The sequence below is a fragment of the Python bivittatus genome, unplaced genomic scaffold (assembly GCF_059951505.1).
Source record: "Python bivittatus isolate LINGU-HERP-01145 unplaced genomic scaffold, Pbiv_v1 ctg000080_np1212, whole genome shotgun sequence".
Taxonomy (NCBI): Eukaryota; Metazoa; Chordata; class Lepidosauria; order Squamata; family Pythonidae; genus Python; species Python bivittatus.
The window spans coordinates 20,154,404-20,182,000 of NW_028277035.1; the positions used below are offsets into that span (position 1 = coordinate 20,154,404).

Below are 27,597 nucleotides of genomic sequence, written 5' to 3' on the forward strand. Positions count from 1 at the left end.
TCCATTTTCCTTTCCCTCACTTAAATGAAGTGCATCCACCATAAGTTCGGTATTTCAGAACGGAGGTCCAGTGCAATTCAAGTGAAGTCTTAAACTTTAGGAGTTGCAAACATGATTATCACAGCTACTGTAGGATGAATACAGTTAATTTCTGAATTGACTGAACAAATATAAAAGAGTTAGTGTTTACAACGTGAATTGTCTTTACTGAGTCACATGTCAGTACAGATATGCACCAAAAATTTAAGCAAATCGGCCTTTGGCTTAAAGATCTCAATATAAGAATATCCAAAGAAGCAAAATATTTTCTAATCCACACTATTTTGTACTCTCATTTTAAAATGGCTATTTTTATCATTCTATTTAATAAATAGATGTTAATATTGGAATCACCCTCATGTACTAGTTACTTCTCAAATATATAACAAGTGTTATGACTTTTCAAGAATGGGAAAGATTTTATATTAAATTTCATGGTTAACTTTTAAAATTAAGATAATTAAGGTACTTAAGGTATACTGTGTTAGTATTATTATTGCTCAAGCTTTGCTGCTAATTATTATTGTTAGAATTAGTGCTAATGAATGCTAATTCATATTTTAGGGCTTAACCTGATTATTAGTAGTAATAAACAAAATAATATCAGATCATTGGTATTACATAATTAGATATATCTGAATAGATGTCCAAAGTTTTATAGTAATATTGATATATTCAAAAAATGACATTACTTTTTTAAAAAGCTGATTTTCGGGGGTGGGGGTGCCTTTGAGTCAGTGATGACTCCTGGCACTTGTCTGGATTAGTCCCTGCAGTTTTCTTGGCAAGATTTCAGAAGTGGCTTACCATTGCCTGCTTCCTAGGGCTGACAGAGAGTAACTGACCCAGAGTCACCCAAGCTGGCTCTGTGCCTAAGGTAAGAGTAGAATTCATGGTCTCCCAGTTTCTAGCCTGGTGCCTTAACCACTATTCCAAACTGGCTGTTATAAATGCATGGCATTTAGACTTTCCTCAAGGATTTGATCAGGCACCAGCTTATATTTCAAAAGAGCTCCAATAACCTTTTGATTCAAAATTAGTATTCTAATGTGAACCTATACAGAACTGGCTATCTTAAGACTTTGAAACAACCATATACAGGGTATATCCGTGATGCAACCAGCCAGTGTATTGGTGCCCATAGTGTTGCTGAACAATAACAGGAATGCCTGTTTCTTTTTCTTTTGCAGTTCTTTAAGCCACCAGAAATTGTGATGATAAGCATCAACAGCAAAATGCTTAGCAACAGCAGCTTAATTTCTCATAGCCCAGAATCCAATATATACCACCAGCTTGCCCAGTGTAGCTTGCCCTTGATATAATATCATTTGTACTTGTGTGTGTGTGCATGTAGTTTACAGAGTATTTGTTTTCTGTAATGTTAAAAAAAAAGTTGGTAAGGCTTAAATCTTCCCAATTCATAGAATAATAAATCATAGAACTGTTGAGTCGGAAGAGACCACGAGCATTATCTAATCCAACCCTCTGTAGAGTGGAGGATAACCGTTCATGAGAGATGGCTTTTCAGTCTCTTCTTTAAAACTTCCAGAGATAGAAACCCATAACCTCTCTAAGTAAACTTTTCTAGTGATCTTACTAGAAATATATATATATATATATATATATATATATATATATATGTATGTATGTATGTATGTATGTATGTATGTATCTATGAATGAATGAATGAACGAATGAATGAATGAATGAATGAATGAATGAATGAATGAATGAATGAAATCTTGACAGGCACAACTTATACCCATTATTTCTGGTCCTAATTTCTGTGCTCATGGGAAAATAGATCTTTGCCAACTTCCCTGTATCTTCCCTTTATGACAGCTTTCATGTCTCCCTTAAGTGTTACTGAACATCTCAAATTCCTTCAACATGTCCCCATAGGGCATGTCCTCAATTTCCTGTATCATCTTTGTTGCCATTCTCTGAATGCTGGAGTCCTTGGGGTTCTCTGTGTTGGCTTGTTTTCTTGCAAATGTTTCATTACCCAGCTAGGTAACATCTTCAATACAAGAATGGGATGGAGTTTGCTCTCTGTTTATATACTGTGGCATGCCCTACCAGTGTTGGTGGGGGTGGGGGTGGGGGTTTTGTTTTGTTTTATTTTTTCCCTCTGGTAGTTCCTTGATTAGGGTATTGTTTACTGCTTGATTGTATGTCTGGTGATCATCTTGGTGTTAATCTCTGCTTATCTGGGTGATGATTGCTGGTGAGATGTCCTGGTCTTTTGTTTTCCTTTCTATTGTCTCTTTTGAATAGTGTGTAGATGTTGTTTATCTCTATGTGCCTGTTGATGGCTGCGTTGTCTGAATACCAAGCTTCCAAAAATTCCCTCACAGTTTTGGATTTAGCTTGGTCTAAGATGCTGCGGTTCCCCAGTTGAAACTATGGTTAAGTCTGTCTATGTGTTGTTAAGGAGCTTTCATCATGTCTTCTGACTGCTAGTTGGTTTCATGGATGTGTGCATGCCTTCTGCCTGTCTGTCCTACATGGTGGTTGTTGCAGTCCTTACACTGTATGTTGTAGATGACTCCTGTTTTTTTTTTCTTGGGCTAGTGGGCCTTTTGGCTTGCTTAAGATGTTTTGGAGAGTTTTAGCTGGTTTGTGTGCTATGGAGATGCCATGTGGTTGTAATAGTCTGTTGGTAGTTTCTGAGATGTTTCTGATGTATGGCAGTGTTATCCTAAACAACATCTACACACTATTCAAAAGAGACAATAGAAAGGAAAACAAAAGACTAAAACATCTCCTCACCAGCAATCATCACCCAGATAAGCAGAGATTAACACCAAGATGATCACCAGACATACAATCAAGCAGTAAACAATACCCTAATCAAGGAACTACCAGAAGGAAAAAATAAAACAAAACAAAACCCCCACCCCCACCCCCACCAACACTGGCAGGGCATGCCACTGTATATAAACAGAGAGCAAACCCCATCCCATTCTAGCACTGAAGATGTTACCTAGCTGGGTAACAAAATGTTTGCAAGAAAACAACCAATCTCAGAGAACCCCAAGGACTCCACAGTTCAACCTTGAGCTACACATATTTCCTTCTATTGGTCTCTGAACTCTCTCTGACCTGGAAATGTGATGCCCAGGATCATATACAGTACTCTAGGTATGCTAAGTAGACCACTATAGTCACTTCACATGCTTCACATGCCTTTAATCCTGTGCTTCTTCTGATGCAGCCCAGAACTGTGTTAGCCCTTGTAGAGTGCGGTTCGCAATTTGAAATGGCTGAGCCTATATAAACAAACTTTTCAAACTGCCAACTACTTAAAGACACAAATGCCGAAACACCTTAGGAAGGTATTTACCTGAGCGAGATTTGACCAGCTTGATACAATGGTTAGATATGGGAGGTTCCATTGTATCCCTTATAATGAATGCACTTGTATCTGTGGAGCATCAGAGATAGAAGACTTAGCACATATATTATTTGATTGTAACTTGTTAGAAGGAGAGAGATATGTACCTTGGATCATACATTAACCGAATGACCCATTGGGAACCACATATTAAAACAACATATCTTATGTGTGGTCAGAATTTGAAAATAACATATAATACAGCTCAGTATCTGAGTAAAACAATACAGTTAAGATCTGTATACATGGGGTTGATTGGGGTAAATTGTAGGAGTGACATGGAAATATGATTTGTACTCTTACTTATCTGTATACTTAACTGTTGTATTTTACTTCCACTTTACCTAATTTGTTATTACATTGGGTTTTATTAACACTTTGTGTTTGAAATTTTGAATTTTGATATGGCCAATTAATAAACTTTGATTGATTGATTGATTGATTGATTGATTGATTGATTGATTAGCCCTTGTAGCAGCTGCCTCACATCATTGACTTGTGTTCAGCTTGTCAGTGGACCACTCCCAAGTCCTTCTCTGATGTAATACTTCTAAGCCGTGAATCCCCCTTCCTCTATGTTGTGTCCTACATTTTTCCCTAAATGTAATATCTTACACTTCTCTCTGTTAATGGACATATTATTCCTGTCACCCCAGTCTTCCAATCTGTCCAGATTAGACTGCAAATTCAGTCATCTTCAGTGTTGGCCAGAGCTCTGAATTTTATGTCAACAATCCCGTCATCCAGATCATTCACACACATTTCATTTTGGAATTCGCTTCCTACACATTTAAAAAAGTTAAAAGAAATATCAGTATAGACAGACATCCAAAAACTGTTTTTCAAACACCTTAGAATATTTTTATGCTGTTCCTAATTCAAATACATACATGCAATGTATGATACCTTATTGTACCTGGAATATTGTGAACTCATTCTTCTCACAAGATCTAATTGTTTAGGAAGACATAGAAAATAAGGTTCCACAGATAAAAAATTTCTGTATGTTGTTATGAAATCATATATTCCTTTTAATGCCATTACAACCCTAGTGATAATTAGAAGAATAGTCCTTTTTTTAAAATCAAACTTACTTGACTTTTATGTGCTACAGTTGGGAGATATACATATGAGTACCATAAAAGCTATCAATTTTATAAGAATTAGTTCCAAAAAGGAATTGTGTGCTCTGCTTAATGATTTTGCTTCCTTCTTCTGAACAGTTTGAAAATGAAATAATTTTAAAATTGGATCATGAGGTAGAAGGAGGCCGTGGAGATGAGCAATATCTGCATTTGTTTGAGGCGATGTAAGTACAACAATGGAATACATCATTCAAATGTTTTATATTTTAAATTGTATATTTGTTTTAAAAGTGTGTACTACTGAAAATGTCTCTCTCTCTCTCTCTCTCTCTCTCTCTCTCTCTCTTCAATCCTTCTGTTACTCAGATATTTCTAGGGCCTACTAGGATTTATTAACCAAGTCCTATATACACTTTGTATCAGTAATGTAACCACACCTAGTACTGCAGATCATTCTCTGTGCAGAACATGGTCTGTTTTTAAAGTCCCTTCAGAAATAACAGCATATATTTCTTCTCTAGCCTTTCCAGTTGTGCCATTTATCCCTAATCAAACAGTAGCAAGTATAGCATTTGCCTATGCTCTGCACACCAAGAGATGCTGAAAGACAGCAAATCATTAAAAAACGTTGCACCTGAAAAATTCCAAACATATAGCAAATCTCAGGTACTTCCAGACATCACCATTCCAGAAAGAAAGGGGGAAAGGCACATCACAGCAATGAAACTTATTAGTATGGGTGGATTGCACCTCACTCTCTGGTTTAGTGTAATAAATCCTGTGCTTGCTACTGTGTTCAGAAGACTGTCAGCCACTACCATGGAGATTAATCCAACCTTTGCGCTGAACAGAAATGAGAACATGAGACAAGCTCTCCTTGAAGAAACCCAAGATATATCTCCTTCTGTTTCCCTCTGTAGCCAACCAGATGCCAATGGGAAACCCACCCACAAAACATGTTGATATTCATGCTTGTACTTCCCAACAACTGGTGGTCAGAGATATGTCGCTTCCAATTCTGGAAATAATATATAGCCATCATTAATTGTAGTCATGGATAGTCATCCTCCGTGAAAATTGTGTCTTTCTCTTTGAAAGCCATCCAAATAGGTGTCATTACTGTGTGCTCTCATGGCTGCAAATTCCTTTGTTTCAATTGTGTGCTATGTGAAGATTACCTTGTTTTTTCTGAATCTCCCATAATTCAGCTGGGTCATCCATAGTAAGGGACTGGTCATTGGACAACATCCTATTGAATAAACAATTGTGAAGGAGTATTGTTTTTAGAGTACACAGAATTGAGGTGAAATGAAAATAATAAAAGCTCCACCAGTTCAACAGTTCCATTTGCCCAGCCTTTGGGGACATATTAGGAAAGCACTAAAATCTGGTCTTCCTTCCAAGAAATAACATTTTGTAAGGGAGCATTTTGATCTCAGAGGTACATTTTGGCAGGGAAAAAACATTTTTATGAAATATGTAAAGCTGCATCAATTGTCTTTTGTTTTCTAACTGTGATTAGTTGGGTGGCTATTTCCATACCAGCAATTTCTACTCCTAAGACTTGATTGCAGACTAAATTATCTCTGTCTGTTACTTCTTAATTTATAATACTTGTAAATATAAATTAAAATATTTGCAAATTACTTTGAACTTGAGGGTTATACTATGCACCACTTGGCAAACAACCAAAAGCAGAAGAGCTTTTATCCAAATATATCAGTCAGCCAGGAGAATAAAACGTGGTACTGGAACAGTTTTATCTTGTATCCTACACTACAGATCTCCTCAGGAGAACTGAACTATTCTCTGAAACAGATTTAGGCTGTTTTTGAAGGGGAAGGTATGGGGTAAGAGGAAGCCATCTTGTACAAATGATTGGCTGTTTATGTAACACTAAATATAACCCAAATAGATTCATTCCAAGAATATTAAAGTCACATAACAACTGTTAGTTATCATATTGAAATATATTGATGTTTAATTTTTCCTAAAGAATGGAACAGCTGTTTCAAAACTACACTGACTACATGTATTAGAAACTACAATGTTCAGATAAAAGGAGTCTTTTAATGGGAGAGATTAGTACAAGAATCAAACACAAACCTCTACAGTGGAAGAGTTCTTTTCAGATACAAAAATTTTAGAGAAGATGTTAAATGCATCTGTGGAAAAATATTGTCTTGGAATGTATAAAATGATGATCATCTGCACTTTCAAAATTATAGAGGTGCCTAGAAAATGCCGCAGAAAGCTTTGCAGTATTTCACCTTGACACTTCTCAGTGCTGCTCAATTGAATTGCTACGTGAGATGGCAGAATCTAATGAAATTCAACACATTATAGATTCTCATCTATATTTTTTATCCCTGATTGGGAATAGCCAGAGTGAATAATTGGGGACATGACTCCTGTTTTCTTCCCAAATATCCCAGAAGTACTGGGCTTTCTGAAGAGAAGGTATTTTAGAGCATGGATAAAAAGTGTTAGGGTCATGCAGCAATGGGAATTCAAGTGGGGAAGAGTAATTCACAACACATGACAGCATTCATGGCGCACCTGTTGCCACATCCTAAAGACTCTGCATCTTTTCCTGGGCTTGCATGGGTGCAGTCTCGGGCAAAAGCATGTGTGATTGAAGGAGGTACCAACAGGTACAACCTGTGTGCCCCACATGTGCTCAGAGTCCCCTTTTCTCCTTTGAATCAGATTACTGCACAGCCCTAAATCGTATCTGGCTTGCCATTTAAATGAAAATCCAGAACATATGCTTAGGTAATTAAGATACACACACACACATTCGTTCATTCGCCATCTCGTCTCCCCTTTTCCTTCATTCGATCACAAATTTGTACTAACATGTCATGCAGATTCTCGTTGTTTTCCTTTTACATTTTCAGACTCATTGAGTGTTCTTCAAGCTATCCTAAGATCGCAAAGTCAGTTGAAATGTTTGTAAGCCTGATAAAAGGTCTTTTGGAAAAACTACTGGATTACCGTGCTGTGATGAACGATGAAAGCAAGGACAATCGTATGAGCTGCACTGTGAATTTATTGGTATGTGGTACCTTAAAGTTGCATAAAGTTCTGAAGTTTTGAATCTGAAGCAGTTTACAAAGTCTACAAACCCTTACTGTAATTTAAAGATGGATAATGGTAACAACCATTATAATGACATGACATTATTATAGATTATACAGCAGGGAAATGGAAGCTGGGCTGTTGCCATTTATTTGGGAGGGAAACTCCAACGGTCTAGTCCAAATTTTATAATTTAAAATAGAAACTTTCTTTCATCCACTAAACAATGACATAACTATGCAGAATACACATAGAGAGATGTAACATTTGACACCACGCTATAGGTCTTGGTACGTATTCTCTTCTCCTTTCTGGGTTGCTGTTTTTCATGCTGTTTTCTGCCAGGAGTTGCAGGCAGAATTTCAAGTGCATAGCCATATGAATTGAATTAATTAAGTAATTAAATGTATGTAGCGCTTTTTGAATGTTGAGATTGCTCTGGGTAAATTCTATTAATTTGCAAGAACTATAAGATAGATGAAAATGACTGTCCTTATGTTGTGAATGGAGGGCTAAGACTAAGGGGAAGGCAGGATACCTAATGAGTACATGGATGAGCTAAGTACTTCATTGAGCAATGTACTTCACGACTCACTGTTTATATTAATAGACTATTCTACATCTCTCTGGGGCATAATAATCCTTATTTAATCCACAATCCAAAGGGAAATTGACCTCCCTCCAAGTCATTCTCAGCTGATCACCATCTTCTCCACTATCTTTTCTGTTGCCAAGTATAGTTTGTAATATATGGATTTGAGTGGAGATGGGGATATAGTCCCATACAAAAATATGCCTGTTTCAAATACAGTGTACTCAATATATCCATGCTATAAAGGAAAAAGTATGCAGCAGGAGAGTATATGCAGCTTTACTGTAGTTCTCAGAATCTAAGTGATTTATCTTTCCTCATTTTTTGCAAGCAAAAACATTTTAATAACAATTGCTGTGATGAAAGTCAGTTCTTTCCATAGTTTGCATCTATGCAAGTCAGAGTATCCTTTAAAATCCTCATGATTGCTCTCAGATACTAACTTACTGCTCTATCTTATGACTTTGATGATCATGAATTCTATCCACGCTGGTTTCAGTGGGCAGTAATGTATAAATAATGCATATTTATGTTAACCTTAATTGAAAGCTTTGAGATTTTAGAAATGAAACAAAGCAAAATTATTCCCTGAATAAGGAATTATGCATGTTTGAAGAATATTATAAAATGAACCATCCCAATTGTGCGCAGAAGTAATCACGTTTCATTCATTTTTCCTCCCAGAATTTCTACAAGGAGATTAATCGTGAAGAGATGTATATAAGGTATAGTAATTGCCCTTTTGATTACAGTTGTCACTGAAGAGATCAGTGTTGTTTTTATTCACATAATCTTCAGGTTTATACATGGATTTATAGTAAATATCTGGTTATACATTATTCAGTTCAAATATATATTATACCAGATATATTATTAGTTGTTCTGCAAACGCTCAACACATATTTTGTCTGAGTTGCTCAGTCATATACCTGCCTTATTTAGTTTTGGAAAGAAGAGGGTATGTAATTTAAACAAAGAGGATGATAATTTAAAATTGGTAGATAAAGTACATTTTGACTGTGTTGAATTGAATAAAATCCGTCTGTCACAAATTTTGCAACAACTGTAGTCTTTGTTTTGGAATTAGATAGAAATCAATTATCTGTTTGTAGAAACAATATTTTTTAATCTGTTCAATTAAATGAGATTCTATGACAGGAGTTGTTTTTGCTGGGCAGCATAAAGCTATTCAGATAGAGAAATAGAAACCTTTGCAGCACAAAGCTTTTAAGTAAGTTGTATAAAACCACAGACTGAGATCAGGATCTTTGATTTATGTAACATAAGCAAATTTGATTTTTCAGTTTTCACTTTATATTCAACGTCTTTTGAACAAGTACATTAGAAGAGGCAGGATTGTTAAGGTGGACTATATCGAGAGGGGGTGTCTTCAGAACATCTTACTCCACCAAATTAACCATAGTTTCAGTTTTGATTTTCACAGTCTTTCTTTTGGAACGATAAAAGAATTCAAACCCTTGAGAATACAAGCTGTGTTTTAAATTGGTCTTCCTTTAAAAACTCTAAATTCAGTATATTATCTCAGCCTGTTGATATGTTTGTGTGTCTATGACATTTGTCTGTCTCAGTTACATACACACTCACATTTCATTTTACATAATATATAATACTACATTGTATTATTTACTATACTATATAATACAAACTATATGTGTATGTATACTACAGAATATATATTCTATCTTATTGTATCATATCATCTTATTTTAATCATCTTATTTTTAATTGGGCAGCTATCCGGATATGTATATGTATATGAATATGTGCATGTATGTATGTTATTTTCAGCTTGGAAGAAGAAGGCTTCAGCTTTCACCACACAAAAGCCTTTTTTCAAGAGGTAGTATATAAAGTGCTGAGATTTGAAAACCCCAGGATGTAAATCCTTTTTTATGAGGCAGGACAAGTTAATACATTTTAAGCCTGATTTCCATATAACCAAGTTTTCAAACTTAACTTCAAAATGATAGAAGTTTGAAATATAATGACTGAGCCAACCAATGTAAAACATGATTAAGACCTATTCATATGAATGACACTTCAGCGCCTTATTGCAGGTCTCAAATTTAAATGTTGGCAGTGGTTCTCATCATTTTATGGTGATAGGTCAATATTTTATGAATTCAAAATAATGCTGATCTCAGGACCTCTCTGTTTTCCTTGCTGCTTCTATTTATAGGTATCTGTATAAACTTCGGGATCTTCACTTAGATTCTGAGAACTACACTGAAGCTGCGTACACCCTTCTGTTGCATGCTTCACTTCTGAAAGTAAGTCGTTTATCTGCAATCGAGGACAAGTACTAAAATCTCAAGAGATGGAGGAAATTGCCTGTCCTAACCCAGAACTGTGTTATAGGAAATGACAAGTGATTCAATGGTTATGTACGGTTGTATTGATGGCCTCGGATGAACCTGGATTTGTACTAGTCTCCTATATGCAAATAATAGACTCTCTTTTACAACTAGTAACTATAGTTACTATAAATAGAAGAGTAGGAGGAAATCCAGATTGATCCCACTCATCCATATCTATACACTCAATGCCTAATCCAATGAGAACAGAATCTTGACATTTGGAGCAATCAACAAATAAGGGGAGCTTCTTTAAGGGACACATGTTGTGTGCCTGGGAGGAGAGAAATGAGAAGCAGGGGGAGGGGAATGCAATGGAGTAACCTGAAATAAACCCCAGGTGACTGGTTGGATGCCGAACAGGAGCAGTCTGCCTTCAGTGACATGTTGTATGTATTTCCTGAGTAATAGGTGAAAATCCCATAGATATTCAGTTCAGAGGTACTATTTTAATGAGTCATGTAAATCACAGTTCCTCAGCCTTGGCAACTTTAAGACGGGTGGACTTCAACTCCCAGAATTCTGCAGCCAGCCTTGCTGGCTGGGAAATTCTGGGAGTTGAAGTCCACCCATCTTAAAGTTGCCAAGGTTGAGGAACCCTGATGTAAATATTTTAATTATAATTTGGAAATACATGTGTGTGTGTGTGTGTGTGTGTGTCTGTGTAGAATATTATATGGCAGTGATTTTTTTTAAATCTTTGGTGTGAGTAGTAAGAAGAGTTGGTCAAGCAGTGATGAGCTTTCAGGCAGAACAGCCACGGTCTAGTTTTCTGTTGCCTGATGTTTCACCAGCAGCTGTGGCTGGTATCTTCAGAGGTCGAGTGGGCTGCTTTGTAGTGTATCTCTCAGCATCTCCCAGGCAAGAAGGGTTGGCCTTACTCAGAAACTGTGGCGAGTTTATGGAACAGTATCAAGTTCATTTTTCTTAAAACTTACTTTAATCTGGTCTCTGAGAACCTGCTGCTTCATTAACTCTTCAAATTAAAATTCACATTTCTGTGCATATAAAGCTACTGACATTTCCAAACTTTTACCTGCACATTTGGCACCAATGCATTTGTTCAAGCCCTAATGCTTTTAAGAGCAAAGGAAGGGAAAAGCTGTTGTTGTATGCTGTTACAGATATATTGGCTCTCTGTATGTGTGTATTTTAAAGCCTCCTAGTTTTCTTGGTATTACGAAGTGACCTTGACTCAGGATTTCAATTTCAATTCCATGTTATTCTGGGAAAGCTGCAGAGCTGAAAAAAGCTGGAGAGATGCCAGGATTTCAACTCAACAGGCACTTTCCCCAGGAATAAAGTCTTCTCTCTGGGAGTACAAGGGAGAGAGATCTTTCTTAGTGAATAAAGCAACAAAATGGCTCAAGAAAACCAAAGTCATGACTGGGAAATGGAGTTGAGACACCAATAAAGACCAGAAAGAGTGTTAGATAAAGTATCTGATTGGCAGATTAAGTCAATCTTCTTTATGGAACAAAATGGATTTTTGAGCACAGCATTAAGGAAAAATACAAGATACCTACGTGAGAACTGGACACCCAGCACAACTGAGCTGTGCCATATCAGTGGAAACAACTATTCTTTACTTCTGTTTGCCATTCCAAATGGTGTCCCACTTTTTCCATTATAAATTTAATATAGTTCATGTGAGTTGAATTTAAGGTCCAAAAGTCTTTATACTGATGAGAAGACTAGGACTGTAAGATCTTCAGGCAAAAAGCTGGATGACCACTAGTTTGGCACCAATGAGATATACTGTAGAAAGTTCAAACTCTTTACTGCTCTTGGTGGACAACCAAACTTTTGGAAGCCAGATTTGATAGCCCAAATGGAGATGAATGATGCCCATTTCAAACCCATGTATTTCAGTAGTCAAGGTCTTTCAGATAAATGCAACTCTTACATTTTGTGGTGCTTGGAACAATATTCCAAAATTAAAATCATATGTACTGCATATCAATGCAATGTGTGTGGTGTGTGATAGTTTGGTGGTTCTTACATGTAAATTTGGGCAAGGAGTGATATGTCAAGGAATGAATGCCTGTATGTGTATTTAAAGAGAGGAGTTTTAATGATGCAACTGTCTATGCAGGTTCAAAAAATAGAAGAACTATGCTTGGATCTAATTAAGGATATGTAAAAAATGCCAGAAAGGAAGAAATCTAAGAAGCTGACTTGCATGTTTATATTGCAGCTGACATGAAGTGCATGTATTTTGTACCCAGTTAGGATACCAATCTTTGGTAACCTTTAAAGAAAAAACAGCTAAGAACTTACTTGCAAATTTATTATGAGTTTTTTCTTCTCAGTGGTCTGATGAACAGTGCACTCCTCAAGTCATGCAAACAGAATTTCAGAGTTCACAAACACACCGTCATCTGAAAGAGCACCTATATGAGATGATAATAGAATATTTTGACAAAGGAAAGGTAATTTTATCTTCTTTCTAATTCCTGCTGAGTAGCTTTGTGCTGTGGGTTATAAACTCATTTGATTCATCCAAAGCATTAATGTCTAATGTAGAGAAAGAAATGTCTGTCCAGTAAATCGCCAGTTGGGAAGAATTGTTGGTTTGGACCTCATGTTACGCTACAGCATAGGATTTATGGAAGAATGTTATTGTATGTAGTCTATGACATTTATTAAGGCATTGCTGTGATTCAGACAGTACAGAAATTGTGTGGCATGAGGTGGCTAATGTGTTAATGTGTTACCGTCTTGTGTATTTTACTTTGTAAAGAAGAAAGGCATGCAGTGTTTCAAATTAGGCTGAAATCACTAGCTAACTTAATAGCTGCTTTTAGAAAATGTTTGTATTCCCAGGTAGGCTCTAGTACTTAGTAACACTTTTGTTCTGTGCCTCTGTTGTCATCTCTGTTTAACTGTGGAAGCAGTGCAAAAGGATTTGTGTTTTGGTCAGGCATTGTGAAAGCTTGGTCTCTAGAATGTTTCCTATATATTTGTGACATGAAGTGAGTTTATAATGTCAGTGACTATCATGAAATGAACAGAAGCCCAAGCTTTGCAGATATTATCTGGGAGAAAAAGAATGGTCTCAGTCTTAGAACAGGGCAGGGGATCTCAGACTGCTTGCCTCTTGGATGGGTAACCTCCAGGGAATCCCAGAGCTATGGGGTAAACTGGGAAGCTGAAAAAACATCCAAGAAGACAATATCAAATCATTTCCTCTGTTGCCAAAAAACCACACTGACGTGTCTGTGAGGTCATCAAAATTGAATTGAACTTGAAAGAGACTTTAGATTTATAACTCTGTATAAAGTTAATGTAAATTAGTAGAGCGTTGGTTCATTGAACCATTCAAGACTGAGAAAGCAGGTATCTGAGGCAGTCATATTTCAATAAGTTGGTATAAAATATGAGATGTATGGGTAAATTTTTTACATATTAAAATTAACTGTAACAGGATGATCTGTTCCACAAATTATGTAGAAATCTGAAAAACGGTGAAAATATCACAAAATAGGGCTGTGCAAAATATTCAGAAGAAGCACGTCACAAAGCACATTGGTATAAGCAAAGCATTCCTGAAAGAGTTTAAGTGACAGTGCAAGTCTTCTAAAAGGCACCACTGCTTTCATGCTTAGAGGAGAAGTGCTTTCTTCTCAACAACATGCTTTGCAAGGCCCTTTCACACAGTTTGTCTGGACATATGTTCTTAAAGAGGTGTGCATGAAATAAATCAGGGTTCTTCAATTGTTCTTTCAAGAACCTAATATTGTTGCAAAGGTAACTACAAGCTCTTAAATGCATTGACTCAATGTAGATATTTCTGATTACACAAATGCTATTCTTCTGGAGTTCTAATGTGATATTTCAAAGCATATTGCATAATGAATAAAGATTTCAATAAACTTCTCTAAGGTTATGTGATTATATGTTTGAATGTCCTATTACATTGCAGATGTGGGAAGAAGCAATCGGCTTGTGCAAAGAACTAGCAGAACAATATGAAATGGAAATTTTTGATTATGAACTTCTAAGCCAAAACTTGGTAAGAATGGAATTTTGCAAAAATGTTGTAGATTTTTAGTTGTCTGTAGTTTCAGATTTCTTTCTGAAACCTTTTTGTAATTCAGGTCTAGATTTTTTTTATAAGGTCAAGAACAAGTTTTGTGTAGTGGTTAAGGCTAGACATCAGGAGACCATGTATTCTAGTCCTGCCTTCAGCATGAAGCCAGCTGGGTGGCCTTGGGCCAATCACTCTCTCTCAGCCCCAGGAAGCAGGTAATGGCAAACCACTTCCAACCTTGCCAAGAAAATTGCAGGGACTTGTCCAGCAGTCTCCAGGAGTCAATGCTGGCTCAGAGGCATCTATCTATCTATCTATCTATCTATCTATCTATCTATCTATCTATCTATCTATCTATCATCTATCCAGTTTATCATTATTTCAGTACAATTGAGTAAATAGTTTTAAAACACTTAAGAAAAGTAAATCCAGAACAATAAAATAGATATTTGCCTTCTTTGCCTTGACAAAGAAAAATGGAGGATGTTCTGTAAATCATGGCTTTGTACATTTGGCTGTGACATAGCTAGAAATTCAAAATAGAGTTGAGAAGCTTAATGCCTCCAGAATCTCTGTTTTCCCAGGCTGTGAAGGACTGTAGGGGGAATAAGCTGAAACTAAATCCAGGCAAGATAAACATGTTACTGACTCTGAGGGCTGAATGGCAGGAGATAGTCTAGAATGGGATCTCTTTAAAGAACAGATTTACAGTCTGGGGTCTTCCTGGATCCAGCCCTGATGTAGATAGCCTCATAGCAGCAGTGGCCAGGAAACTCTTATATTCAGTGTCAGCTGATAACTGGGAGGCATACCTACTTGGTTTTTGAGACTTATGCTGCAGTAATTTAATGCTGGATTACTGCAATCGTTCATGGGATAATCTAGAAGACAGTCCAGAAATTGCAGCTGGCTGAGCTGTAACTGCTTTCCAAGCCCAATTCAAGATACTCATGATGATCTATGAAGCCTTACAAAGCTTAGGCCCATGATATTTGCAGCACTACTATTCTCATCACACCTTCTTAGATCATCAGTAGGATTACAGCTTTGGAGGTGAGAGGCTCAAAACATATTTATTTTCCAAGAACATTTATATTGTTGTTTTTATAGATTTTTTTACAGAAATCTGTAAGTTGCCCAGAGCTATTAAGGGAGTTAATTTTCCGGACACATTTTAAAAAAATGTCCAAAATTAGAACCATTGAATTGAGGTGGGAAGGTCAAGGTTTCCAAACTTGTTTCATAATTAGTTGAATTTAGTGTTATGTTACTATTTTTTTTTTCCAGAAGAACAAGGAATGCTAATTCTTTAAACTCCTTCATTGTTCTGAACCACAGACATAAATAAAAATGATCTGACCTCATGATATAAAAATTCATGTGTTTCATTTTAAATTAAAGTTGCCATTTATTTTATAGACTTTTAAAATACATTTTAGATTTGAACCATCGTACTGGCATTTAATTCATTGCCATTTGGAAAATACCACATTGCATCTACATCCTCAATGGCCACTTTAGACAATTATTTCCCGTGGTTAGCTTTCCATCAAGCTATACGGTTTAGGATTGCAACCTGAAATGGGCCAAAGTGTCATCACTTTGTATAAGGTAGCCTGGCTTTGATAACTCATCTTTTTTAAAACTCATTTGCAACTCTAGCCCAATGATACTAAATCATTGCAAATGATATAATTTCAGATTTAATGGACATTTGAGTGTAATGATACCCGCTGTCCCAGAATTATCTGTTAAACTGAGGTTTTGCTGTAGTAATAGATTTACAAAAGGTTATGAAAACAGGGAAAATCAGAATTACATATTTTAAATTTTGGAAAGGTAGCACCAATGTCTGAAGAACTGGTTGTGGGTAATATAATCCCAGAGAGGCCTCTGATATCTCTCTTTCCTTTCAGATTCAGCAAGCCAAATTCTATGAAAACATCATGAAAATTCTGAGGCCTAAGCCAGACTATTTTGCTGTTGGATATTATGGTCAAGGGTTCCCCACATTCCTAAGGGTAAAGTACCTACTCTGTGTACTTCGTCTTTAACAAATTGCAGATTTGTAGTAGCCTTATAGAACACCAATATTCTACAAGTGGAAATGGAGTTATTCACAAAGGGAGAGATTTATCTTTGTGAGGTTCTGCTGGGCAAAGGGTTTCTGTCTCGCAGCTACCTGAAATGCCATTTGTAACAATAGCGAGTGTCACATTTTCAGAAAGGGATTTTATTTATTGTGGGTTTTTTCCCATTGCTTTCAAGGTTAGGAGAAGGTTTATAGTGGGGGTAATGGAGTGATAAGGGAGCATTTAGGATTCTTACAAGACAGTCATAATTAAAGGATGGTTTATAGCTGAAGGGAATTTAATGAACAATAAAATCAACAATATGAATAGCCAAGACAATGAAGCAGGAAATCTAATGAATATTATATCTGGTGTATATTCCTTTGTAATTGTCAATTTCACAGGTGAAATTTCATATAAAAGGTTCTCACATTTATACCTTGACTATTCTCAGAAGTCTTCTTATCATTGGTAATTTGAACATACAAATCTTGCAGAAGTAAACTTACAATTTTCCTCCCTTTAACACCAATACACTTTTAAAGGCACAGTAAGAAGCAGAGAACTCTAGGATCAAATTTCCCTACTGAGATATATTAGATACCTTCAAACAATCAACCCAGAGTCAAGAAAAATGCATTGAGCAATTACATACACATCTTGGTCTTGTTGATATTTTAGAAAGTAACAGGCCTCTCTTCCCTTCCTCAGGCAGGTCTTCATAGACAATCCAGTTGATTACTATGGTCTTGATCTATTGAATGTCATATTCAACTGGCCTTTGTTGCTTTTAAGAAGAATAGTGTAAAAATGGTTGTAATGTGTAACAATGATTTTTTTTCCCAGCAAGCTCACACCCAGGTTTGTAGTCACATAAAGTATTTATCTTTTTTTTTTTTTAACAGAACAAAATGTTCATTTATCGAGGCAAGGAATATGAGCGGAGAGAAGATTTTCAAGCACAACTGATGAGTCATTTTCCAAATGCTGAAAAAATGAATACCACTACACCACCTGATGAGAAACAAAAGAACAGTGCTGTTCAATGTATCCTTAGGAGTAGGGGATATTATTATATAAGCAGAAGTAATTTGAAGTAAAAAATCCTTATTCAAAGTTTATGGAAATATAGAAAATCCTGGTTATTTAAGCCATTTCACATGTTTCCTTTTTAAGGTATAAATTGTTTTACATAATGTATAGAACAAATCCATAATTATATTTCACAAATTTGTCAAGAAACAAGGCTTTGCTATGCATTCAGTAATCAGAAATTAACTGCAATGAAACATAGGACATTCTACTTTGTTTTGGAATTAGAAGCATGTAATCTAAAAGGCTATATGAGCATTCTTGCTTCTTGTAACCAGTAGACTTCTCCTGCCCCTCTTCAGTTGGCCACTGTGGCCCACACTCTACTTCCTTTCTTTAGCAATTCCATAGCTATTAAAACACTTGAGTTAGCCAATACCATAAAGATAATACTTTTATAATATCCTAAAAAAAGTTGCGGATACCTGTATCCTGTATCATGATAGATTCATGTAAATGGTGAAATACATATTCAATCAACCCTCCCAAGAAATTAAAACTTCAACTTTAAATCATTAAATAGCCAACTCCTTGGAGTCAGGTCTGATCATACTATGTCATAAGGCAGCTTTTATCCCTGAATTTACAAATACCTTTGTCCGCCTCTTGTCTATTTTTTAAACACCATTATGTATAAGTGGCATTTCAAGTATTAGCTTCAAGACTAATTGGGGTTTTTCCTCCATTATGCTGGAATGTTCAGGTTCACTTAAGTACAGTATATCTTGAATGTGCAGCAGATACAGAAAAATTGCCACCAAAGTATGATTTATCCTGCTCAGTTTTTTTACTTGAAACATCAGATGTTGGGACTTGATTTTCTGTTTCAAACAATAGACATCTATAAAAAGATGCTCCTGCATCTCTGAAATAAGAAATCTATAATCTTAGTGTGTAATTTAAAGCAGTAAATTTCCTTTTTTCCTTTTTACATGCAGACACAGAATATGATCCAGTGCAAATATTAACAAACACACCCTGGGTCAGAATGTGTATTCTGCTTCAGAAGGAGGAAAATCCACATCACCAACACCTTGCAACATCACTAAATTATGCATCATTACATCTTTTTGCTGACCAGTCAAACTCAAAAACAGTTTGTGGAATGCTGTGTTACAGGACTATGTTGCTAAACCTTGGGACCTCTAGCCCAAATTTTGGCTTTAGAACAGAATACTTCTGCATTGCAACTCATCCTTGAGGACACAATGGTGGTAATATATAGGAACACCTGTTTTCTTAGAATTTCCACTAGCTTAATTTAGGTAGCACGTTTCTTAGTCTCCTACTTAGCGAATCATGGCATGATGTAGCTTGGAAGGTAGATAGAGACTGGCAGCGTGAAAGCCCACTGCATGTACTAATTGAAGTTGGATGAATTCTGAGTCTCTGAGTTAAATGCTTGTCGGTTCTCTTATTGAAATTCAATAAAGGCAGAAGGCATTTATTCTTCATTTCCCTACAGTAATTATACACGACTATAGCTCAAATAGAAATGCTGGAGAAAGGCCATAGTTTCTAAGAGATTTGAAAATGGTATGATAGAGATGTTTCTGTTCTCATTGTATATCCTCATTGCTTGAAGACCTGGTTTATTCTGTTGTAATTCTTTAATCTCAAGTACTCATCAGAATAATAGTCCAATGTTATCTAAAAGCGATTGGTAGGAATGATCATCATCACCTGCCTCCGATTCTCTATGTGGACCTGATGGGGAATTGAATCAAGGTCTTCTGCATATACCCCATCTAAGCAGCTATTGAGACCTGGCCCAATAAGACAAGCATGGCCACCACAGGCAGTGATTCCTCTCTTATGCATTTTTGATCCTCTGAAAAGCTGCTATTCATCTCACACATCATACAGGAAGGCTTCTGAAGGAATGATAAAGAGTTACTGCTTAAAAACATAAATGGAACAACTATACATGAACCCTTTACCTTGAGAACACTGTCTTCTTCTAATGTGATATTCAGTACTTCAGAGTGAACAAGACAACTGCAAACTCCTTTTCTCTATCACAACATAAACAACTCTTATTAACAATATATTCCCATGTCCATCTCACAGAAATATAGTACTGTATACCAAACTCTACAGTGTTAGCTGAAGTCTTTGCACCATATAATTTTAGTGTACTGCTTTGTAAATCTGCAATAATGCATCTGAAGAATAAGATGCCTTAAAGTAGAAGCATAAGTTAAACCACTCAGACATTTCCATGTGAGGACTGTGCCCCAGGTCAAACCAACTCATGATGAGAGTTAAGCTTATTTATTTCCAGCTTTGCTGTAATATATTTGAAATCACACTTAAAGCACCTTTCTTTTTGCTATTCTGAAGCTTTGGAGAGTATGTGGATAGGCCAGATTCCTATCGGCAGAAACTCTTACATTGTCTCTTCCTGATTCCTGGGCTCAACCTATTGTCCCAGCTCCCCAAAGAGGATTCACATGTATAACATATTGCTGAATGCTATTATTTCACAGCTCCTTAAATGTAACAAAGGAATAGTGCTTTGTTGGTTCTACAGCTTCCTCTTTATAGCTCCTGACTAGGGTTTTTTCGACATTACCAGATATCATGCACAAAACATGAAATAAAATCCTGAATGGGATAGCACTGGTCAAAGGCAGTGTTTTACACTTTCCAGGTGATCAGCTAAACATAGTATTGATTGGCTTGCTGTAGGTTGTTCAGTCTGTCAGTGATTGGTGGTAGTGAAGACAAGTGTGGGTCAGCTTCAAACTACTCTTGAGGAATTGGGTTGGAATTCAGTGGCAGTGTAGTAATGCCCCTTGGAGAAGGAAGGAAGGAAGGAAGGAAGGAAGGAAGGAAGGAAGGAAGGAAGGAAGGAAGGAAGGAAGGAAGGAAGGAAGGAAGGAAGGCCGGCTGGCCAATATAAAAGCAGCAGAATTAAGCTAAAAAGTGTTTATCTGAAAATGTGACTAATTGATATCAGTAAAACTAGCAAACACATTTCTCTATTAAATACCCAAGTAATATACTGAAAAGTATGCATACTATAATTCCAACAGGGAGATAGAACAAGATTTCTTCCATGATTGAGGGAGCAGGATGGAATAAGTATGTGGAAAGGGATTTTTTTAAGTCTTCATGCTGCAAGACTCAGGATGTTTTGTGGCTTTCTTAATGTAAATAACGCTTTAGCTTTACAGTAGTTTCTTATTATCTTACAATATTGTTTGCTTTTTTTTTTTTTTTTTTGCTTTTCAGTTAAGATTTTGAAGTGAAAGAACAGAATATTTCTAAGCATTATAGTGTTTATTCAATAGGATGGATTTTTAAAGGCCAATAATATATTGTAAAATGGACACAGAACATCTTCAAAACCTTAAGCCTATCTTTTATAGCCGTGATTTGTAACAGCTTGTCAAAATATCATCTCTGCTTCCACTTCTCAATACTCAACACTCTGCAACACTCAAGCTAAAAGCATTTAAGGATCAAGCTCTTTTTGTTCTTAATTCACCCTTCAATTTCCTTTTCTTCTGAGAAAGAAGACTTGTATACAGATGCATGATACCCCTTCCTTTGAAACCAGATTTTTTTTCCCCCTTATCTCTAAGCTACAAACTTGAAACACTGTTTTGGCAACCAAAACTAAGATCCTCACTTGATTTAGACAGTAGCAAATTCAGTATCCAGATAATGAAGGCAATTGGAATTCCCTAAGTTCCTTCTGACACTATAAGATTTGACTTGCATTAAGGTTTAATCAACATACTTCTGTGCACACGTACTTTTTAAGCTGTATCATAAAATTTACCAAGTTAATTATGTAACATTTTATGTAAGAAATTTCTTGAACAATTGTGGAGGAGATTTTTTTGTTGCCAGATTACTGATTGTGTCCACTAATGGTATAACAGAAGTTGCTATCCTTAGCCCTTGTGGTTTTAGATATACAGTGCTTCACAGTGCAGCCAGTTTTGGAAGAACATCCTCAATTCAAAAATAAGCCAGTGCCTGATCAAGTTATCAAGTAAGTCTTGATTGTCTTATTGACCATATAAAAATTCTTATAACACTAAGGTAGTTTCCATGCATGGTGGAAACTTTAATTTGCATTATGTAGTTCAAGTCAAGCCAGCCTTCCCTCTGGAATAGCGTACCATCTGAGATTAGATTGGCCTTGACCCTGCTGGCCTTTCGCAAAGTGCTGAAGACATGGATGTGCTCCAGAGCATGAGGGTCAGGAGGTTAGATGACCTGTGAGATGTTATTGTTACTGTTGAGTGTTTATTGGATTTGCTCTCTGATACCATTGGAGGTTTTTATGCTTTTGCTGATACTGCTTTTTGTATTGTTTTTAACATGTTGTTAACCATCCAGAGTTGCATTTATAAGATGAGTGGCCATTATCAAATAAATTAATAAATTAAACCCACATTTGAGAGGAATGATCACATATAGGAAATCATTCTCCAGACTTGGAAGAAAAAATATTTCCCATAGCAGCCAGCAATTCTAGAAGAAAGGGAAGAAGCAACACACCACCCGAATGAAACTTTGAAACTTCTTCCTCATAAACTTTCACATTCCCCAGATTTTTTTTTTTTTTTTTAATTTACTGGGTACAATCACTGACAATCTGTTTGCCATGCACGTGTTAAACTAGCAGGGAAATAATAGAACAGGTTGACAGATCTAATGAGTTAAAACATAATTTTGATGATGTTCTCAAGAATGGATTATCAAACCAGGGGGTTCCGTCATGTGAAGAAATGAAAGGCCCTAGAGTCTATTTGCCTTGAGGAAAAAAAAATTGTTTGACTGTTGGTAGATGTTAGTCAATATTAATTGAGCTTTTTTATTTCAATGATAATGTGAGAGCAACTCCCTTCCTCTGGTTCTTCTACAAGGCCACTGAGGGCTTCAGCTTTCCTTGTTTTCTTAATCAAAGTTTAATATATTTAAGAGGATCAGCAGAAATCATCCTCTTCTTTCTGCCTGTTAACATTTCCAGATGAAACGGAGTCTGAAAGGCAGAATAATTGTATTTGAAGAATAAAGGGAAAGGAGAGAGAAATAAGAAATAACGATGTCCTTTGATAATACTGGGGACTCTGGACCATACCTTTGTCATGTAGCTCAAATGTTTTAAATTTATTTGGGGGCTTAATTTGTAGAAGATAATAAAGATTTACTCAAGCTGAGTTTGATTCCTGGTCCATGTACTTTTCTTTGACAATTAAATGGAAGTGATTTGCCATTGTATTCTTTTGGGATTTTATTTTACTTCCCAGAGTAGCTGAGAGCTACTGGCTTTCCTGGTGTTGTCCCATTTAAGTGGTAACCATGCCTAACCCTACATGGCTCTTTCAAGACCAGCCATGGTTGGAATACCCTATCCCCTGCTGTGACTTGTAAGAGATCACAGTTTTTAAATATTGTTCTTAACAGCAGCGTGCTTGGATTACAGTCAATTCTGATTTATCAACTTGGGACGGATGGCTGAAATTTACTTCAAATGTAACTTTAGATACTGGACAATCAATAAGTAACATCTTTAGTTCCCCCTAAGTTTTCTTTTTAATATCCCTCTTCTGGAAGTAACTTTTAAAATTGGCAGCATAAAGCATTTTCCCAGCTGCATCTGATAGCTAATGAAAAGGCCCTTCTACCATGAGACACACAAATTACTGTCCTAATAGGGGACACCTTGAAAGCACACACTGTTCATGTCTTTGTAACTGTCCTTCCATTTGTCATGTTGTCACTACTTAAATTTATTTTTTCCCCATCATTAAGGGAAAATCCTGTTGGTGTACCACCAATCTAACTAATGTTGCCAAATGTAGCTGATTGAAGGGAATGATAATTCAGATGTAATGCAATAGCTGTCATCTATTAGATGAGACTTTCTGAGTTTTAGTTTCTTCAGTCATTTGTGTGAAAATGGGAAGATGGCAAGCCTGCCACAATGTTAACTGTGAAGAAGCATTTGTTAACAATAAAGCCAGGAGGATCGTGGGATCATTTCTTCCCTCTTTGGAGGAGTTCCAACTGTGCCTTTCCTTTTTGACATACTGCTGCCACTATATAATTTGGGTTTTTGTCTCCTTTCTTCTTGCCATGTAATCTTGAATAATCATTGACCTGCTCATTTCTGTCTTCTGCTACATTAAGCCTATTGCCTTTCTGCAATGTTTTTAAGAGAGTTTATTTTCTGTTGATCAGACAGTGAAAGCCAAAACTGAATATATATCAAGGTATCAAAAATAGATATAAAATATCCAGTAGGAAGAAGAAGACTAGCTCCTTATTTCAAGTGTGTGTCAGCATACGCACAGCTGCACCCCAGCAGTCTCGTCATCTTTTTATTCCTTAATTTTTGTTCTTTAAAACATGTTGAGTGTGTCATTACATTATACATGCTCCACAGTTGGAGGGATGCAGGGCATGCATAGGAATTTCTAGATTAGAAGTCCTAATCTGCAAAGCATAGTATGAGCAGGCATCAAGGACAACCAGGTTTTGGCATTTGCAACATATTGGTCAAAATATGCCAATAGTGATCAGACCTGCCCTTATCATTTGCAGGGAATGCTGCATGTGGCACAGATATGACTAAATTAGCATACACTTACTACTAGACTACCTTATTAAGAAGTGTCATGTGAAAACTCCAAGTGTTGTTTGGGCTTTATAGTAGCTAAGGACTATTTGTGTTGTTATGCATGCCATGGAAAACAGGTACTTGCCATTACTTCCCATTAGATTCTTTTTCAAGAATCTTTTCTTACTCTTCACAAAATGCAGGTATTTTATGGCTTTGTGCTTTTTTGAATCTATAGATTGCTGTACTGTAAATGGAGTTGTCACAATAACAGCTGATCTTATTAGGTCTGCAAAGTAGTTGAAATATTACATGTATCAGCATGGAAACTATCATCTGCTTCAAGTCATTTATAGCTTGCTGTAAAACAAAGTGCTTTATGTGGGCCCATAGAAAATGAAAAGGGTGAGAGTTGATAAATTAGCAACAGTAAGAAACAGCATCTGTAGAATTAGATTTCTATGGATTGTTATTTAGAATGCTTGGATGGGCTTCCATGTTCTTTTGACCTTTGAAAATAATGGCAGCTGCCATTGATTTTCATAAAATACTTTGACAAGTGTCACCCTTTATTTTTCCCATTTTTAAACCATTAAAAGTTTTAGCATAAAAACAATAGCTTGACCATGCATTTGAGACAACAGGGCCTACATGCCACCTCTTCCTATTAACTGTAGGTTTGGAAGCAGTCTTCCATGTTCTGCATGTAAGAGAGATATGAGATGGTAACAGGCCAGGAATTAGACTCATCCTCTATGGCTGGTGGCAGAGAAGTAGTTTCAGAGAATCTTCACCTCCCTTTTATACTCTACTATCACTCTCTGGCTAACCAGAGTTTACATACGGGTAGTCCCCATTTAGCGACTGCAATTGGGACTGGCAACTCAGTTGTTAAGCAAAGCAGTCACTAAGTGATCTTACTTCAGCTTTCCTTTGCTTTACAGATCTGCAAAGGTTGTAAATGTAAGAATTGGTCACAAAGTTACTTTTTCGTCACTGTCATAACTGCAAAAGGTTGCTAAGTGAGGCAGCCACTAAAAGAAGATTACCTGTGTATACTTTTTAAACATAAGCCTACTATTTCTTGGTAGTATAAAGAGTGAATTTTGGGGAAAAATAGACATGGAACAAAAAGAAGAAAGTTAAAGAAACAAGAGTAAAGGTAGATAAATTGGAGGGAAAGTATGAGTCCTGAATGAAAATATGTAAAATAATTTTCCTACAAAATGAATATAAAGTGAACATAATGCAATATGTTGTAAAATGTACATCATAAAAATGAAAAGAAGTGCCACAGAACTGGAAGTATGAAAAAGGAAGCTTAGTGAAAAGATGACATGAAAGATTTGTGACATTGTACAAGAGAACAATGGCTAAGAATGAGAGAAAAATATGGGTATAGAAAAGAAAAGATAGCTGCAAAGCATGTAGCCAAAGAGAATAAGGAATGGTTAAGATTGAAAGATTTGTTGCAAAAAAAGAATGATTGTTTAAAAAAATGAAAATGGCTGTGTATAAGAGGATTCTTTTGCCCACTTTATTATATGGAATAAGATTTTGGTATAGCAAGAAAAACATAAAAGTATATTGGATGCAGTGATAATGGAATACTTAAGAAGAGTGCATTGTAAAATAGGAAACTATAGGGTTGGTAATGAGTAGGCGATTAATGAATATCGATTGACCTCCTGTCTGAATTACTACGATGTGTCTTACACAGGTCTGCCCTTGAAGACTTTTCAGAAGTTGTAGATGATGCAAGAAATGGTAGCAAGATTATTACTTAGACCACTCTTCAGTTATTTTTACATGATTTTAGTGTTTTTTTATTGCTTTTTAATGGATTATAACCTGTCATGAGATCTTCTAGACAGATCTCATAAATATTTAAAGTAAATAAATTAAGTAAACATGGGACAAACTGGAAGATAAGCCTGTATCCAAAGCATACCTGCTATCTCCTGTATTCTGTTGTAGTTCTTCAAACTAAGCCTCTTCTTTTTTGAGCTTTCCCTGAACGGAAACGTCCTTTTCTCCATTTTGCACAGACAACGATTAGTGTCTAAAACCCCAGTGGCAACTATGCATGTGCTAGCCTCAACTATGTGTACACTACCCTCCCCTCGCATTAACTGAATTTTGGCTCGGATTAAATGCAACCTGGTATCAATTAATAATTTGCACTAAATCGAATATTGCACTATTCAAACTCGCATTAATTGGGACCTATCCATAGTCACAACCAAGTCAAGGCCCATTGCTAAGTCTTCATAATCAACCTCTGAAAGTCATAGTTCCATTAACATTATAGCTTGAAGGATATGGAAGATATTCCTGCTTATATGTTGGATATTTCTCTCCATTTCTTGTTTACTTTGTGGACCGTAGAAATGTCCTGAGCAATCAACATGATCAAAGTTAGCACCACTTCTATTTACCTATGCAACTGTCTGGAATATGGCTGCATTGTGATAATTTGCTGAGACCATTAGGTACTCATGATAGCCTGAAAAGGCAGACTTTCCAATCTAGGTTTAGACATACCTACAAAGTACAATATAGTACTTTGAGTACAATGTAGACATCTGAGTTAAAAGTGGTTATGGTATATTTAAATTACATAAAGTTAAATTATATTTTCACAGGGAAGTTTGTGGAGAGAAAGTTTTTTAATGTTTCTTTTCTTTTAGTTTTTATAAGTCTAACTATGTGCAAAGATTCCACTATTCAAGACCAATCAGAAAAGGATCAGTTGACCCTGAAAATGAATTTGCTGTAAGTATCTGTTTATGTTTTGAACATGGCCATGTTATCTGTCACTCAGAGGTGACACATGGCATTGGCTCAGGCTAGGCTATGTGCTTCCTTAGTAGGCAGAAGAGTTACAAAATGCCACAGTAGCATCATTGGGCTGGATGAACAGGGTGTAAAATTACTCAGGCCTTCCCTTAGCCTGCGTTTCATCTGTTATCAGCAGGAAGATTTCTGTCAGGGCTGGCTCTAAGGAATTTAAAGCATGCCACAAGTTCTCCTGGCTTTGTAGAATACTATCATCAGAAATAAGATACAGAAGTTGAACACTTTATTCTTTGCTTCCTTAGCCCATCAATTTCCCTTTAAAGAAATTCCAGCAAATTCAAGCCTGAGGATAGAGTCTGCATAGCTAGTGCTCCCAAGGAGTGCTGAATAATTATTACGAAGTCTTGCTATACCCCTATAACCATTCTGAAAGATTCTTCCCATTGCTG

General features: G+C 36.3%; 1 protein-coding gene across 1 annotated transcript in view; it reads left to right on the forward strand.

Annotated features, from left to right (window-relative positions):
• The window catches only part of DOCK2 (dedicator of cytokinesis 2), a 292,346-nt gene that overhangs the window by 247,369 nt on the left and 17,380 nt on the right, over positions 1–27,597 (forward strand). Inside the window, exons 34-43 of the mRNA XM_088133619.1 lie at positions 4,660–4,745; positions 7,422–7,578; positions 8,879–8,919; positions 10,395–10,485; positions 12,882–13,001; positions 14,495–14,584; positions 16,519–16,623; positions 17,580–17,721; positions 21,691–21,772; positions 27,040–27,124. Coding sequence (XP_087989745.1) covers positions 4,660–4,745; positions 7,422–7,578; positions 8,879–8,919; positions 10,395–10,485; positions 12,882–13,001; positions 14,495–14,584; positions 16,519–16,623; positions 17,580–17,721; positions 21,691–21,772; positions 27,040–27,124 — 999 coding nt within the window. The remainder of the gene's footprint in view (positions 1–4,659; positions 4,746–7,421; positions 7,579–8,878; positions 8,920–10,394; positions 10,486–12,881; positions 13,002–14,494; positions 14,585–16,518; positions 16,624–17,579; positions 17,722–21,690; positions 21,773–27,039; positions 27,125–27,597) is intronic.